The sequence below is a fragment of the Cuculus canorus genome, chromosome 13, assembly GCF_017976375.1.
Source record: "Cuculus canorus isolate bCucCan1 chromosome 13, bCucCan1.pri, whole genome shotgun sequence".
Taxonomy (NCBI): Eukaryota; Metazoa; Chordata; class Aves; order Cuculiformes; family Cuculidae; genus Cuculus; species Cuculus canorus.
Genome location: NC_071413.1, coordinates 18,381,510 through 18,400,060, shown reverse-complemented (window position 1 = coordinate 18,400,060; position 18,551 = coordinate 18,381,510). Strand labels below are relative to the sequence as shown.

Sequence of the window (18,551 nt, the reverse complement as noted above, 5' to 3'; positions counted from 1 at the left end):
GTCCCTCTCTCCTTTTTTTTTTAAAAAAAAATAAAAATTAATCTTATTTCTATCCAGTGCAACAGAAGTAATGCTTACTTAGAAGAGATGAAAAGTTTTCTCTGATCTTTCCTTCTCTTGATCTAAAAGGCACGGAAGCCTATCATAGATTTACAAGCAGGTATATGAGGTTGAACACAAAGAAACCCAAGACTGTGCCTGTAACTCACAAATTAACAAATTACTTAACAAATTGAGAAAATCAACTATGTTCACCTTCGCAACAGTTCCCTTCTGAGCTGACCCACAGCTGCAAATGATACTGACGGTGTCCAAAGCAATTCCATAGATCAGTTTCTGAAAAGCTGTTGGGGATCTCCATAGGTTTTGCTCTCATATCTTCTGCTGACAAAATTTGGGTTCCTTTGAGCACCAACTGGGTCCTGGGGACCTCTTCACCATCAGCCTCAAGTCAATAATGGAAAAGTGTCCATCACGAATTTATTCAGTTTCAAAAGAAACTTGATGTGAACTCGCGGTTCACTCTTGCACACTGATATTTCTTACCGAGGGTAAGAAAACGTCTTTATTTGAACACCTATCGTCCACTTGTGCTGAGTGAAGCGATCAAGTTAAGCTTTGTCTCTCTGTGACAGGATAGAACATGTTCTATACCCATCTCTCTGTCTCTCCCCTCCCACTCCTGGTTTCTGAGCTATAGGGTTGGTCTCGTGGTTTTTTTGTCTCAAATCTCATATAGATGGGTTACTAGTCTGATTCTGAATGTGTCCACTCTATGGAAATTGCTCAAGAGGATTACTTAGCGATGCCTTGTGTCAAATACAGTTTTGGCAGTGGTTATTGCTCTGATACCTCAGTATCAGCTGAAGAAATTTAAGACACATTTAAATAGATGGGACTAAAGGATGCATATGTTGTATGGGACTTTTCTCATTGTTGATGTCGAGCCCTGTTGTGGATAAGCAAAGATATCTTTGAATGGCTGAGTGCTAATGGGATATTAGGCTGAATTATGCTTTCATTATAATTTTGTCCCATGAATATGAACGCTCTCTTCATGTCGGCTGTTAGGTTAGTCTGGCTGTATCTTTCATAACCCAGTATTTAAGCAGCAACCTTTCTCTTGTATCTTCGTTTGCTGTTCTGCATGCATGTTTCTTAAGGGCTTGGCTCACTTTTAAGCCTGTTGGTGAATGGGCTTTATAAATTTGCCTAAAAATTGTAAACATGGTCAGTAGTTTGCCTTATTCTAGCCTAGTCATTTCAGAAGAACGCATCAGTGCCTCACTTCTTATTACATCTTGACCATGTGCATCTCTTTGGAAAAGGGACCCTGTGAATTCAGCAAAACTGTCTGTAAAGCTTTAATGTAGTTTATTTAGTAAGGGTGGTACTTCTGGCCTGTAGTATAATAAAGCTTGAAAGATCATTATCTATTGGCATACAAATCTATTGATTTCAGTAGTACTTATTTCATGTCTCTGTTGTTATTTTATAACCACAGACTATTTATCTGCAGTAAATTATCTTGGATGGAGCATGATCCAAGAGCATAGAAAAAAGCATGAGTAATAATCTTTCTTCCTACACTGTCTCTGCCGTCCTATAAATCACTGCCCTTCAGTGTCTTTCTCTGTGGAGAGATAAGCTTCACGATGGCAGGTTTTCCCTATTTGTATCGACACAGATTTCATCTTTGGCAGCAGCTGATCATTTTCTTAATTCACAGCAGGCCTTAAAAACCTAGATACGATATTTTCTGCCTCCCTAATGGTCCAGCTGTTTATCTGTCACTAAGTAGCATGTCCAATCTGCCTGGCATTAATAAACAATGGTGATTTACCACTGATGAGGTATCAGTACTGTGATACAAATCTCAGCAGGTGCAGCAAAAAGGATTTCTGCTTCCATTTATGTTGATGCAAAGAAAGAATAGATCAAATTAAGTCGTAACAGCAGTATCGATAGTGCGGGAGCGGGACTGTGAATCATTTCCAGTCTTCTGTTAAACCACTATGGGGTTGTTCCTATAATTGCCATAGCAAACCCATAAACTAACCAAAATATCCCAATAACCTGTGCTGGGTTTATGTCGATTTCAAAAGATACTATTTCCCAAGATATTCTTTGCTCATTTTTAGAGATATGCATGTTTTATGTATAGCTTATGGATCTGACAATGCATTTCCATTAAAGAGAGTTACAATACCGTTATTGTGAAAAGGAAACTGCAAATGTGCTATTAGTTTTCTCAGGTTTATGATATTGCAGGTTTTATTTTTTATTTTGTACCAAATATTTATCAAATTAAAATCAGGAGAGGGTTTTACCTCTTTGTAGTCTTGTAAAGCCAAGTAACTTATGTTAAAAATATTTCATTTTGCATGCTGGTTTTGCATTGTGAATAAATACTGTTGGGATGAGATGAAATGCAATACAATAAACTCACATATGTTACACTCACCTTTATAACTTCAAAAAAGATACTGCCAGAAGACTGTAAATGGAAGTTTAAAAAAGGATTGGTCCTGCAAGGAAATCTGTGTCTTATCTCAGTGGAATTTATTTCAAGCCGAGGTCAACTGAACATTAAGTAGGTTATAAGCATTTCATATTTTATTTCATTTGCAGACTGTAAAAAATTCATAAATGTTTGATATCAGATGAGTTGTTTCTGCATCATTACATAAACATCAAGAATTAAAAGATAGTTTCAAGCAACGACATCATCAAAAAGTTATCATTTTCTGCCTTTCTTGTATTTTCTTGAGTGAAATCTTAAACCTATGAAAGTCTGTAAGGTGTTTTTTACTAACTTCACTAGTACCAGACTTTTACTTCTAATACTTTAACTGAAATGAGGGAGACATCAAAATAAGGTTAAGATACATTTTCAGAAGTGATTGCCTCAAGTTAAGCACCTACAGCTTTATTCTTCCATGCAAGTGACCTGGCTTTCTGAAGTGCTGAGGGCAGTACAGTTCTCATCAAACCATTGAGAACTGAGTACGTGGAGCTCGCTCGAAAATCAGTTTACTAAAACATCCAAATATAGTTGCATGTACCTAGCTTTAGGCAAATATATTTGGAGTTTTACTTTGTATTTTTATGTTATTTGTAACAAAACTACTCATTTTTGGGAGAGTAAAACTACTTAGAGTTTAAGAGCTTAAATGTGTAACAAAACACGTTTCCTGGTTAAACGGAGGAGGTGTTACTCTGAAATCTATTAGTTAAGCGTCTTACCAATGTGATCACGCTGATCTTGATCTTTAGTGATAGTCTTCAACAATATAAATGTTAAGATCTTCATAAATTTTCTTAATTTAGAACTAATTTTTGAAAGTGAATTCTGTCTTGTTTTGTGCATTGCACAAGCACTCTAATTGCAATGTTCCTCTCCTTTTGAATATGAAAATATATGACACTGAAATAAAAGGCGAATGCTATAAACCTAAACTTTGAAATCGGATCCTAATGCTACATTTATCAAATCAATCATGTTATGCTGGAATGAGTTCGAGTTCATCAGAATATATGTATTGTAGGAAGGAGCTACAAGTTCCTATTATAAAGGCACTTCCAAATCAGAATTTTTGGAGGAAATTGCTTATGGTAAAGCATAAAATGGAATGGAATAACTGATTTTCAGATAACTGAGCCATTGTCACTCTAGCAAAATATGCTCTTGTTCTTTTATCAGTGAATTTAACAGCGTATTTGCAAAGAGTAGAAATGTAATGAGAAACTGACAGTCTGAGTCACTTTTCTGACCACTATATAATGTAATCCAGCCTGATACTGTATCCCAACTCAGCCTATTATGCCTAGATAGAATGCAGAACAGATGTAAAAATTGTCAGTGCATGCTGTTAGGTACTGTAACACATAGACACAAAGGCTTAAAAGGCTTTTATATAAATCCACAATTAGGATTCAGTAAAACCCCTTGAAGTCAATTTTTGTTGAACCATATCAATAGTTTATCACTAAACTCTCTCATTTCATATCTTTCCTGTCAAAAAATTGGAAGGCTTAATTTTGTGATTTAGTTTCCTGTTGCGAATAATATGTTAATAAAATAACTCTGTAGAAATGGACAAACACAAAAGCTTTCCTGGAGATCCTGCTCTGAGGTTTAAATCATCATCCTGCTTAATGCACAGTTGGACCAATCTACTGGAGTTCTTTCTTGTTGTCGAGCTGGCTCTGTTTAAGCTGCATAATTTCCCTGGACATTCACATTTCCAAACTCTGACTACCTCTCAGATGAAACTCCTATTTTTTTGTTAAGAATCAGTGATGTCAATCCATAAAACAGTCAGTCCCTCTGTGTTTGTAGGGTTTTATAGGAAAATGGTAATCTACCAACTGCATTCCACTCATGGAGCTGCTTGAACCATAACCAAATAATATGCTTGGTGAATAGTTCATGCTTTGTTAATCTGAAATTTATTGGTTAAATAATACTATTCAGTCCTTTTTAAACAACCATGGAGCCCACCATTTTTGTGTGCTTCATACCTCATTGTTGAAATTATCAGCAATTGCTGTGAATACCATAGAAACTGTCTAATAAACGTGATGGATTGTGTAATTAACTCTTGATCAGTACTGTTTTTCAAAGATGTTACCCAGTTAACCTGAGGGCATTTTATGACCTTCACACTGGGTATACAGCTAATTAGTCCTTGGGCAATAATTATTAAGATTTTTTAGTCTCAGTTTGTCATTTTGTCTTATAAATTATTATGTTATCAAGCTTCAGTGGCTTTAAATTGGAGAGGGGAAGATTTAGACTAGACATTAGGAAGAAGTTCTTCACGCTGAAGGTGGGGAGGCCCTGGCCCAGGTTGACCAGAGCAGTGGTGGCTGCCCCATCCCTGGAGGTGTTCAGAGCCAGGTTGGATGGGGCTTGGAGCCCCTGATCCAGTGGGAGGTGTCCCTGCCCATGGCAAGGGGTGGAACTGGGTGGGCTTTAATATCCCTTCCAACCCAAACCATTCTGTGAGTCCATGATTCTATGATTCTGTGATTCTCAATCCATTTGGCTCTGAAACTGCAGCTCTCAAGGGCTCCCTAAACTGTCTTGTGACTGAATGGATTACTCTAGCTTCATTAAGTAGATTACAGGGATGTCTGTTTTGTAGGTTTTCCATTGATCGGCACACTGATCTCGAGAGACAGTTCAACATTAATGCAGAAGATGGGAGAATAACGTTGGCAACACCGCTGGACAGAGAAACGAATACGTGGCACAACATAACTATCGTAGCTACTGAAACTAGTAAGTATTTGTGTCAACTGACTTATGGTTCTTTTGGGCTTATAATCAATTTTAACAACGTGTGCAGTGGAAACTGTAGATAATTCAGTAAAAAAGTTAAACTGGATTTTTAAATGACAGAATTTTTGAAAAGAAATTTGATTTCTGCTGAAGTTCCGTTTCTTTTAGTTTTCAAAACTGCTTTCTTTTCAGTGAAGACAGCGGTATGGAATTTGAAGGTATACTTGAGTACATTTGTGCAGGATATATAAGCTAAATGTTTAAAAATGTGTTAAAGAACCCAGTACCAAAGCACATGGGTAATGTTTCATGAAAGTAGTCCTATTTGATACATACAGATATATGGCCATAAGCAGGAGCATGGACTACTGAAATCTGCAAAACCTTGGTGTCTGATCTGTACGCCTGAGTCACTGGGAGCCAGGAACGTCACCCGTCTGGAATATGGGTCCTAGATTCCAACCAAGAAGAATACTTGATTAATAGGGGATTATAAGCACTGCTGATGGGATCACATATGACATGACTTATTATTAATGTTAGCACTGTGTTTTAGACTGTACATTAGATGTAAACATGTTGCAGCAAAAGAACAGATTGAGAATATAGGTCCATCACCTCATATAGTTGTCTTAACCAACTATGACAAAGTTTCTGCTGATGTGTCTATTCCACAATGAGCATAGATGCATAATTCCGATATGGGCATACACACTTGATGCACAGCTGGAGCACCTCCTGTTTGAGGATGGGCTGAGAGAGTTGGGGTTGTTCAGCCTGGAGAAGAGAGGGCTCCACGGAGACCTTAGAGCAGCTTCCAGTGCTGAAAGGGGCTCCAGGAAAGCTGGGGAGGGGCTGTGGATCAGGGAGTGCAGGGATAGGACGAGGGGGTGTTAAGCTGAAAGAGGGGAGATTGAGATGAGATCATATGAAGAAACATTTTCCTGTTCAGGTGGGGAGGCCCTGGCCGGGGCTGCCCAGAGCAGTGGTGGCTGCCCCATCCCTGGAGGGGTTCCAGGCCAGGTTGGATGGGGCTTGGAGCTCCTGATCCAGTGGGAGGTGTCTCTGCCGATGGCAGGAGGTGGAACTGGATGGGCTTTAAGGTCCCTTCCAACCTAAACCGTTCTATGATTCTATGACATATTGTTGTAAGTGTATTTTTCTTTAGAGCCTGATGATCAGTTCTGTTAATTCTTGCGTGTAGAAAACAGGGTGAAGTTAACGCTTGCTTTTCCCTCAGAGCGTCTTTTTTAAAGGATATAGTAGTACAATACAGAACTTACAATGCTCAGTTTCATAATGCTGAGGCTTTGAACATCATGAATGCGAGGGTAAAATTTGCTTCTTTTTTGCTGTCCAGTATTTTTCAGTAGTATTTGTTTTCAAAACTAAACTTTAAGAATCCACGATCAGTAACCACAGTGGCATCTAAAAATGAGAAAGATGGGTCTGAGTATCAAGTGGGCTTACAACCCCTGTAAGCCATCTTCTTATGACCTACTTTAATAATTTGTTTATTTCATCACCAGTAGTGCAGTAGTTAATTAACAGTGAGCTGTTAATTGCTGTTCAAACTTGCAGGCAAACACCACTTCGATAAATTATCAAGAATACTTCCTGTTTGCACGAAAGCCAAGCCTAGACAGCTAATCAAACTACATACGGAGAGAAAGTAAGCTCTGGTTTCATAGGGCGTATTTTTCCCAGGTTAATATCAAACTACTTAATAATGTTGATGTTTTTAAAGGAGAAATTTATAAAACTTCCATGCTAATTTTCTCAAGACATGAGGAATATTGGATCAAGAGATTTACTGATGGCCTGGAAAGCAGAATTGTTAGTGTGTGGCTCAAAGTTTTCAGATAATGAAATAGCATGATTTAAAGTGAAGTAATTTTATGTTTTGTTTTGCCCAAAAAGTCAAAAAAGAACAAGAGAAAGGGAATAATTTTCAAGAAACTCCTCCAATTAATTTTTCAATCTCCCTTATGAGTGTGTGTCAGAGGAAAGTTAACAGAAGTGCACTTCACTAAGCGACAGCAGAATCAACTCTGCCTGTTGCATCTTCAGATTTTTAAAGCATAATTATACTCTAGAATTTTGTAAGAAATCAGCCTCGTCATTAGACCTCGTGGGAGCCTCAGCATCTATCACTGCTGTAAAATTGTCTCTTATCAGACTGGCTATGAAAATAATAACTCCAGTCTTGTTCTAAGCATTTGTCTTCCTGCTGATGGCTTATTTTTGCATTCCTAATATAATTATTTTACATTTACATAAAACAAGAGCTTAATTTCATAGACTACTGTCTTTGCTTATTTAAGAGAAATTATTTTTAAGCTTCTCATGCAGAAACTAAATTTGTTCATAGGACTGTCAAGCAGGGGAAAATGGGCATTTTTAGATTTTTTTTTTCCAACACAGTAATAAGCAACATCTCTGTTATAAAATAAGAGAAATCTGTTGGAAGCAGACACAAACGGCAAATGAAAATACAAAGTGTGTCTTTGTGCTGCTTTCACTGAAAATAATGTTAATGCACTGCTGATCTCACCCATAGAAATAAATATGTCAGCATGATTCATCCAGGAGCATTTTCTCTTCCCAGGACAGTTGCTTTTCAGGTTCAGTTCAAGCCTCACCTCTGCTCCTGTGGGCAACGATCAGACTGTTTCATTGACATTACGCTTGCTTACTAATCATAAGCCACCATATTGTTCTTTTCTTCTTCATTCCCAGCCTGGTAGATCCTAACTGTACCCCAGTTTGTCAACACTTTAATAGATAAACACCAAGTTTTGCCAAAATATAAATCACTGTTTCAGAACTTCATGCTGGTAAGGTACCTGCAGCTAAGTTTGTGCTTTAAACACAGGGAATTTGGGCAGTTTTCTGCTGTTACCATGAAAAAGTTATTCTTTCCTATCATCTTCCACCCACTGTCTCAGGTGGGAGTCTTCCAAGATTGGTCTGGCTATATTGACCATGACTACCCGGTGGCTGGACTGGATGATCTTGGAGGTCTTCTCCAATCTTAATGATTCTATGATTCTATTCTTCTGCGTTTTCACCTGGTTTGAGGATGAAGACTTTTAGATTCAGGCTGGCTGATCTCTTTGAAAGTAATGGGATTTTGAATGTGTGGATAAGTTTAAACATACTGCTTCTTTTTAGTCTGAGTGAACTTAATGTTTTTAGGTTGAGGTGGTTTAACCCCAGCTGGCAACTCAGCCCCACTCAGGTTCTCGCTCACTCACTTTTCCCAGGAGGATGGGGAGAGAATCGGTAGGGTAAAACTGAGGAAGCTCATGGGTTGAGATAAAGACAAATTGTAATACGTAAAGCAAAAGCCGTGCACACAAGCAAAACAAAAGAAGGAATTAATTCACTACAGCCATTGGCAGGTGGATTTTCAGCCACCTCCAGGCAAGCAGGGCTCCCATCGTTTGTAACAGTTACTTAGGAAGACAAACATAATCACTCTGAGGGCTACCCCTTCCTTCTCCTTCCCCAGCTTTATATGCTGAGCATGACGTCATATAGTATGGAATAGCCCTTGGGTCAGCTGAGGTCAGCTGTCCCAGCTGTGTCCCTTACTAGCTGCTTGTGCACCCTCAGCCTTCTCCCTGGTGGGGTGAGAAGGAGAAAAGACCTTGACTGAGTAAGAACAGCTCAGTAATAACAAAAACATCTCTGTGTTATCAACACTGCAGCACAAATCCAGAACACAGCCCCATACTGGCTGCTGTGAAGCACATTAACTCTAATTGAACCAAAATCAGCACGTCCTCCACCCCTTATTCCATGCTGTTTGCATCATGCTCAGGTTTCACACTATCCAATACATTGTCATTACCCACCACCATTCTTCCCATCCTTTGGTGTGATTTATAGATATCATTCCTTACGTCTGTGGACCACGCCTTTGAAATGTCTGTAAAATGTCCGTAATGTCTGTTGAGTTCATTTAGTCCATGACTTTGGGCTCTCTCTGTTATGGTGGCCACTCAGTATGGAGCCATGCTGTGTTGTGTGGAGTTTTAGGGCACCAAAGCAGCTCAGATCGGGTCACTGCTGTACTTGCTCTGCTTCTTGTAAGACTTGGCCTCCACTGGTGTGGTTGGTTCCTGCTATAGTAATTCCTACAACATGCAGCTCAGGTGAACTCCTCCTCTTCCTCCTAGCGTAGCTATTAACAAAGAGTTCTGCTTCTGTAATTCCCATAATATGCAAATAAAGTCGTGGGTTACAAGAATTTAAAGGTATTTCCATTGAAATCTCCATCCCTGGTGCCTTTGAACCAGACCATAGGGTTTGACATTCAGTGAACTCCTCCGCTTGCTCCTGCTCTGGCTTGGACTTACCATAGAATCATAGAATCACCAGGTTGGAAAAGACCCACTGGATCATCGACTCCAACCATTCCTAACAGTCCCTAAACCATGCCTCTCAGCACCTCATCCACCTGTCCCTTAAACCCTTCCAGGCATGGTGACTCCACCCCCTCCCTGGGCAGCGTCTGCCAGTGCCCAGTGACCCTTTCTGTGAAAATTTTTTTCCTGATGTCCAGCCTGACCCTCCCCTGGCAGAGCTTGAGGCCATTCCCTCTTGTCCTGTCCCCTGTCACTTATCCACAGCCTGCAGTCTCGTAGGGTTGTCCCTGCTCCAAGTGGACCCTTATCTGTGTGCTGCAGTCTCTTTAGTGGTATAACTTATCCACAGCCACCGTCACTTTGAGATGTACCCATTCCAGCATGGTCTTATCCATGGGCCACAATGCCTTCAGAGGAACACACCTGCTCCAGTATGGCCTTACCCATAGCTGCAGTCCCTCCAGGGGTGTACCTGCTCTGCTCTGTCATGGACTTATCCATGGCTACATACTTTGAGGTGCTCCAGCATGACCTCATGCAGAGCCACCAATGCTTCAAGGTGTGCGTGCTGCAGCATGGACTTACCTACAGTCACAGATACTTCACGGTGTACTTTCCCCAGCAGGGACTTCTCTTCTGGCCACAACACCTTCAGAGGTATACTGTGCTGCGGCACAGACATAACCATGGCCACAGGTGCTTCAAGATGTGCCTGCTCTGGCGTGGGCTTGTCCATGGCCACAGACACTTTGGGATGTCCAGCTCCTGTGTGGACTCATCCACATCAACTCGAGTTCACACTGGAGCTTCGACCTGTGCAGTACAGCAGCAGCGGCACAGCAGCGATGCCCTGGCCACCTGCCAGCCCAGGCGCGTCGCCACTGCTGTTATCAGAATGGTCCCAGGCACAGTAGAGTAGGGTGATAAGCAGCACAGCAAGCAGCAAAAGTAAAAAGCAGCCACTAACGAGCATTAGACTCTAACCTACAGCGAGGCAAGCAAGCCCCGTGGCAAGCACAGTGTCCTGCCAGTTAATAGCTAAACAGCAGTAACAGCTATAAATTCGATCTCGCACATTCTAATCAAATCTAGCAAAACTAGGAGTAGAAACAAAAAAAAACCCATGAGCCAGTGGGTACTGTGACTCTTTTCTGTAAGGACGTAACAGGCGAAAGACCAGTTTGAGGGGTTTTAAAAGGACATTTTGTTTTCCTATTCGTAGGCAAGTGTCTGGCTAGTTCTGACTCAGAGCAAATCCATGCTATTGGCGCCAAGTCATATTCTAGAATCATAGAATCATTAAGGTTGGAAAAGATCTCTAAGATTATCCAGCCCAACCGTCAGCCCAACACCACCGTGCCTGTTAAACCATCGTGTTCTGGGACCTGTGCAAAGTGAGACATTTTTGGAGCTGGTGTTGCCCTCCTTTCACTCTCCCACCACTGGCAGACTCCTTCCAGCCTCTGTGAAGGAGTTTCTTGTTGTCTGCACCCTTTCTTCTTGGCTGATTAACTGTTCAGACAGACTAAGGAAAACCTACCTTGAGTGGCTCTCTCAGAGACAGTTGCCTGAACTTTTGTATTGCCTTTATCTTCTGGGTCTCAAAATAGGTAGACAAGTTGCATATAGTTTTACACTGCCTGTTTGAATCACAGTAACTGTGTTGCGTACTGGTTCCATGCCTCCTAGAGATAATTCTTCAAATATCTCATCCACCTAAATCCCTTTTCTGGTTACTAAAGGTGAAACAGTGCAAAGAGTGATCAGTGAAAAAGACTGGATTGAAGGTGATTAACATGGAATAGGTGATATTTAGGGGGTGGGTTCATTATTTCAAATTTAGTAAACACATTTTCCATTAACTTAGGGGAAAATCAGTAGATAAATTCCTTCTGCAGTTTTGATCCTCTCAACTACTGCCCTTAAATCTGTCTACTCTTAAATACCTTATTGCTTTTGCACATTTTTGTTTTCTGTGTTATGATTTCTTAAGTTTCTTTTTTATATCATCAACTTAAGTTTTGCTTCTTTATTGTTCGTGTTTTTTCCTCTCCAGTCACATGGTGTTGATGAATTCTGTCACATGGATATTTAAGAGAAGAGAATATGACAAAGAACTTTAAGCTTTTTGGATGATTACTGTGAAATACAGATGTAGGATTCAGAGAGGAAATACATGTATTAACACTCATGGCAAGAGGGGTACTGAAAGTTATTGCACCTATGCATTGATTCTTAAACTTTCTTTCTATGTTGCCATACATCCAAGTTTACTTTGCTGAATGAGTGAAGAGCAAGAACATCTCAGTGATCCCAGGTTAGAGGAAGCAGGCTTGCTGGCAAAACAACCTGTCCCTGAGAACGTACCTTTAGGTCTGTGGATACAGAAGGTGGGCTTTTGTTTCCTGTCCCTGACTCTGCACTTTAAATACTGGGCTAATGAGATTTCTCATTGGTTTGCTGGGTAAACTTATGTGAGCTTAAAGTTGTATGTCAAGGCTTGGAGGTTTATTTTAGCTATAGATGCTTGAGAGAATGGAGGAAGATACAGGCTTGCTTTGACAGTCAGGGCAGATTATGCTGCTCTTATGTTTGTGCTCTCTGAAACTATGTCTTGAAGGACAAAGGAATCTGAGGGCACATGCAAGTATTCTCTGAGAGCCGGAATTGCAGTGCTGTAAGAATGAATGATTAATGTACAGACATTTCTTTTGGTGCATCTTTTTTATATGTACAAAGGCTCATCACATCTCTGGTTCTTTGGAACTTTTTTGAAATGGAATTTTCTACCATTCAGTAAAATCCAGTGAAGTCAGGATCCTTACAGTCATATGTGGCCCATTCATCTGAACACACAAGGCAGTTTTTAGTTTGTATAAATTACAATTATCACTCTTAACTGCTGTTCACATTGGCAGGCTTGTGTTCTTGCAGCAGCTCGTTAGCAAGTTTCCTGGGCAGTGAAGCAGAGCAGGCTGGGATAACCTGCCCAGTTTTCTCTCAGTTTCTTGTACAGGTTTTGCAGTACTTAGCGAGTTTATATGTAGTACTTAGCTGCTGTTATAAAAGAAAATCAAATAGCCACGATTTATTTATTAGAGCATTTTTGCTACAGTTTACATAGATTCTGAATGGAGTTAGAATCACTGATCATTCAAACTCTCAGAGCATCACACATGTATAAGGTATAGAGTAATGAAACTCCCATCTTCTTTCTGCCTTCAGCCCCGTGGATTAACATTTCCAGCTTCTAATAGCTGTAGCAGCCACATTGCAGGTATTTCCCCAGCATCCTCACTGTCAGTCTCATTAATGCCCTGTGCTTCAGTCATTGCCGGTTGATTGATATAACAAAAGCCGCAATAAATGGAGACCTAACGTAGTTTGAAACGAAAGCAAAGCCTTACCTCAGAGAAGCTGTTTCTAACGTAGGCAAGAAAAGTGTATTAGTAACATAATTCAACTGCACAATGTTCCTCCAATTTAAATATGAATATCCTGGTATTTGCATGCTCAGCCCTCCTAAACTGTTGCTGAACCCCATGTGAGCTACAGGATTCTAGGGAATTCTTTGGAAATAAAAAGTATACTAGAATGCATTCACCGTTAGCCATGCTTCTCTGGAATTCTGTTTTTAAAAAATGAGATAATGCTTTTCTCGAGAATACATGTGTTCGATAGTAGGAATGTAGTGAAAGGTACATAGATTTCCACAAGGAAAAACTTGTAAATGTATTGCAGGTGGCAGCCTCTGGGATTTGTGGAAAATGCACCAACAAGTAACAGAAACCATAGCTCATAAAATTTAAAGCCAACTAAATGGCTGCATCAAAAGCAGCAGAGGGAGGTGATTCTCCCCCTCTATTCCTCTCTTGTGAGACCTCTTCTGGCATACTGTGTCCAGTTCTGGAATTCTCAACATAGGAAGGAGATGGAGCTGTTGGAATGGGTTCAGAGGAGGCTACAAAGGTGATCAGGAGGCTGGAGCACCTCCCGAACGAGGACAGACTGAGAGAGTTGGGGTTGTCCAGCCTGGAGAAGAGAAGGCTTCAGGGAGACCTTAGAGCGACCTTCCAGTACCTGAAGGGGCTCCAAAACAGCTGGGGAGGGGCTGTTCATAAGGGCTTGTGGTGATAGGATGAGGGGCAATGGGTATAAACTGGAGAGAGGCAGATTTAGGCTTGATACTTGGAAGAATTTCTTCACCATGAGAGTGGTGAGACACTGGCCCAGGTTGCCCAGGGAAGTTGTGGCTGCCCCATCCCTGGAGGTGTTCAAGGCCAGGTTGGATGGGCCTTGGGCAGCCTGACCTAGTGGGATGTCCCTCCCATGACAGTGGGGTTGGAACTGGATGATCTTTAAGGTCCCTTCCAACCCGAACTATTCTATGATTCTGTGATTCTAAATGATGATCCCTTTAAAGTCCCAAGCTTTCTTTCACCTGACATCATACTGAGTGGGCTACTCAAGAATTTTATTGTCTTCTTATGTTCATGGTCAGCACTGGTTTTCTTGGACTGTATTCATATTGGATCTCAGGTACGGTTTGTGAGGTGCTACCAAGAGCATATTCCAGTGTGGGCAAGTTCCTTTTTCATTAGTATGGACTCAAGACGTTTCAGCCTTCTTAGGAAGTTCTGATTGCTTCGTTGCATCAGGTTACTACAGGGCTCTTCTCCCTTTTCTCCAACTCTGTGCACCACATTCAACAGGTCAGTCCGCTAGGGAATTCTAAAGCCAGTGCAGGACTGGAGAGGATGTTTCTCTTAGCGTAGAGCAATGCTTTTAGTTTGGTTTTTTTTTTTTGCTTGGCAAAGTGCTTGGCAAAGTGCTTTTAGCCAAATTTTAAATCTCTGAATGAAGAGTTTTGGTAGAATTTCTGTTTTCCTTATTCTCCAGGCACCGCAGTCACGGAGCTATTATTTTCCTTTTGAGTGACTGCTTTATCAAATGATTCTTGGAATTCAGCTTCACTCGTCAAACAAAAAGCATACCAGTGGCTGGCTAAGCCCCTGCCCAAGTATGTGGCAAAGTACCAGAACTGCTACAACGAGAAGGAATTCTTATGAATTATTAGTCAAAAAAATCATAGATGAAAATATGGACCAGGTCTTGCAATGGAAACGGTGATTTGACCACAATAAATATTTTCCAGGCATAGAGCATAGGAATCTCAAGGACAAAGCTGTGGGCTCTATCTGACAAAGGTAATTACCCGTACCGACTGCATTCTTTAGAAATGAAGAAGTATGAGGCAATTTTATCACCTAATGGGAAAGGGCACAAAGCCAGGAAGGCTCTTTATGGTTTACCAAGAATATAAATACAATAATTGAATCATCACCCGGCACATGCTCTACTAAAGTTACGTATATTGTATATTTCTTTAAAAAATATGAGGACACTAATTAAAAAGGAAGAGAGACGTAATTACTCTTCAGAATAAGTCTTCAGCTACAACGTGCTTTTTAATGCCATGAATACGTGTGTTCATGCTTTCATATATTTAATTTTGTTTAGCTTTTTAATGTGAAAAATACTATAGACATTATTAGCAATAATTCTAACATTTTAGAGAGTTACTTTGGTGCATCATATAATTACCTCTAATTTCACTAATTTTTAGAAAGAGAAGGAAATAAGCCTTTATGGTGGTTTAAACTGGAAAAGCTCAGGAATATTAACCTTTTTCGCTTGACCCTTTTTTCTCTGGCTTAGTGGAACTCAAACTAGATAATCCATCATTTTTTTTGTAATGAAACACAGACTTTAGCAAGGTAGTTTTTATTCATTTGCACAGAAATCAAGGGTTACGAAGGACTCCATAGATTCTAATGGGTCGCAGAGCATTTGCCACTGGTCAGTGGAGGGCTGGTTTACCAGGTAAAGCCAGTTTGCTGTCCTCAGCTATGAAAGTGCACTCAGACATAGTACAAACTGTCCCATTTTTACTTTTCACAGCTCAGGAGTAGCAGGAGAGGTGACCCACATGTATAATAGCATGGGAGTGGCCGTATTATGAGGAAATATGAACAGGAATGGAGTGTACTTAGGAAGCAATCTCTATGTAAACGGTCTCAGTAGTTCAAGAGTAAGAATTAAATTCAGGTATGGAACGCTGAACAGAAGTTAGCAGCCTCTGATTTCAGAGGAAAACATGTTAGGCAGCTGAGAATAAAGCATCTGATAATTCAGTGCAAAAATAAAAAGTCAGAGGAGGTAATAAACATAATTATAGCAAGGAGAAGGGGAGAGATTTGCATGAACGGTCTCGCTTCTTTTATTTCTGATTTCAAGGCATTGTAAAGCCAGGCTAGATGTCTTAGTTCTGGATTTGCAAATATTGATTTCATAAAAAAATACTGGAAGTCAGAATGCTGTTCAAAGCTTAAAACACAAAAGATCAGGATACAAGGTGGTGTTTAGATGGGAGTAAGGCTTTCTGGGGCACAAAACAGGTAAGCATGCAAGCACAGAATGCAAGGGTCATTAGTGAAAATGTACTAATTAATGTGAAGCATGTTTGTTAACAGCTTTGAGCAAACTGGAGGCCTGGTTGAACTGACAATATATGAATTATATGAGCAAAATGAGCGTGTTGTGAAACTGGACAAGTTTAACGTGGAATCATAGAATAGTTTGGGTTGGAAGGGACCTTAAAGATCATCCAGTTCCACACCCCTGCCATGGGCAGGGACACCTCCCACTGGCTCAGGCTGCCCAAGGCCCATCCAACCTGGCCTTGAACACCTCCAGGGATGGGGCAGTCACAGCTTCCCTGGGCAACCTGGGCCAGGGCCTCACCACTCATGGTGAAAAAGTTCCTCCTTATGTCCAGTCTAAATCTGCCCCTCTCCAGTTTATACCCATTGCCCCTTGTCTTATCTCCACAAGCCTTTATGAACAGCCCCTCTCCAGCTTTCCTGGAGCCCCTTCAGGTACTGGAAGGTCGCTCTAAGGTCTCCCTGAAGCCTTCTCTTCTCCAGGCTGAACAACGCCAACTCTCTCAGCCTCTCCTCGTATGGGAGGTGCTCCAGCCCTCCGATCATCATTGTAGCCTCCTCTGAACCCATTCCAACAGCTCCATCTCCTTCTTATGTTGAGATTCCAGAAATGGACACAATACTCCAGGTGAGGTCTCACTAGACAACTGGCCATCTGCACTTCCAATATCTGATTCAGAATTTCTGAAGAAAAGATAATTATTCTTAAAAATACTGCATAGTGTTCATCTCCTTTGAAAGACGGAGTTCATCTGCTTTGAAGCAGAATGTGGCTATCGAGAATCTCCGCTGTTTTCTGTAAGGCCAAAGCTTGGGAGCAGGTCGGAATATTGGTGTAGTCAGTCTTTTTTAAACGCATTTGTTTGTAGAATAAAGACTCTACTCAGAGTAGCTTGCTTTGAGCTTCTAGTGAAGCTGTTGGATAGCAAAGATGACAGTATTTTCTGGCGAACAAGCAGAGGAGAGGCTTTTTTAAAGGGGGACAGAGATATGTTAGGGAGATCTTTTTGCTTATTGCTGAAGGGATGCAAGTAAGAATGATTTGATGCTAAACTCCTAGAACCTGACTCAAATCCAGCATAGCCAGCAATGTTTTATCTGTGAAGGAATATAAGAGTAGTTAAATTGCACTATCAAGAAAATCAGTCCCAGAAAGGAATGTGAGCTCTGAAAACAATGACATTTAAACACTTATATAATAAATTATTATTTAATAAAAATTTTTAGGAAAGCATTTTGGTGTCTCGTCTATAAGTTAAGGGAGAAATTTAATTTGAGCTATTAATTATTTTACTTTCAATCACTAATCATTTAAAATGAAACCACGAGCACATTCCAGACATCTTGCCCTCAATCAGTCTGCTTATTGTTGTTATTATTATTGCTACTAGTCATTATAAAATTTCATAGCTAATTAGAGTTGACAATAAGACCTCGCATATCTAAGTCAATATTTTATAACTTTTTAATATGCATGATATATTATCATATTAGCAATATTATTGCTATAAAGTGTGGGCCAGATTCCTGGCTGGTTTATGCTGTTTCAGCTCCCTCGGTGAAGCTGGAATTTAGCAACACAGCAGGAAATCATGTTCTGGCACATTTGTTGTGACGTAAAACTTTCTTTTAATCAGTTTTCTTCCTGCCTGTCCACTTGTTTATTTTTGAAGGCAGATCCTTTCCTGTCACTTTTTGGCACCATATTATTGTCTGGATTTTTTTTCTCATTATTATACTTAGAAATAAACCCCTGTTAGTTCCTCACAACAATTAAGGCATTACACTGCCTCAGAAAATCTGGAATCCTAATTAGATTTGTGGTGCTGTGAGCCACCAGAAGTAAAGATCTTGTAGCATTTCATCACACTGTTATTATTGCTAGTGTGTGTAATAAAGGTAACAGAAAGATGTGGTTCCCTATGGTTTTCTGTGGTTCTCTATTTTACTAACACTTTTTTCCTTGTTATTGGTAGCTGCCACAAATTAGTGGAAAAAAACTCTTTTGCTTGTAGAAGACTGACTTTTGCTGAAATAGCTGCTGTGTAGAATAATGCTTCCTACCCCCTGATGCTCCCAGAGATAACAAACACTGTTTTGCTATTACTTATTCTTGAAGTTTAGCATCATTTTTTACTTTTTATTTTTTAAATTTACATTGATTTTAGCAAAATTATTAACTGTATAACTTCAAACATTCAAAGCTTGCCTTTCTTTGTAGTTTATAAGTCCACTGCTAATAACGGCTAAGACTTAAACCTGATTTTTTCACACCTAACAATTTGTTGCTGAAATACTTAATGTAGCTAATTCCCTGGAAGTGACGTAGCAAACTACGGCCTGACTTGCATTCTTATTTGAGACAAATAAGGCTCAATAGCACAGTCC

At 40.2% G+C, this 18,551-nt stretch overlaps 1 protein-coding gene across 3 annotated transcripts in view; it reads left to right on the top strand.

Annotated features, from left to right (window-relative positions):
- The window catches only part of CDH8 (cadherin 8), a 226,884-nt gene that overhangs the window by 158,133 nt on the left and 50,200 nt on the right, over positions 1-18,551 (top strand). For all 3 annotated transcript variants that reach the window (XM_054078926.1, XM_054078923.1, XM_054078924.1), the window contains exon 9: positions 5,151-5,287. In XM_054078926.1, coding sequence (XP_053934901.1) covers positions 5,151-5,287 — 137 coding nt within the window. The remainder of the gene's footprint in view (positions 1-5,150; positions 5,288-18,551) is intronic.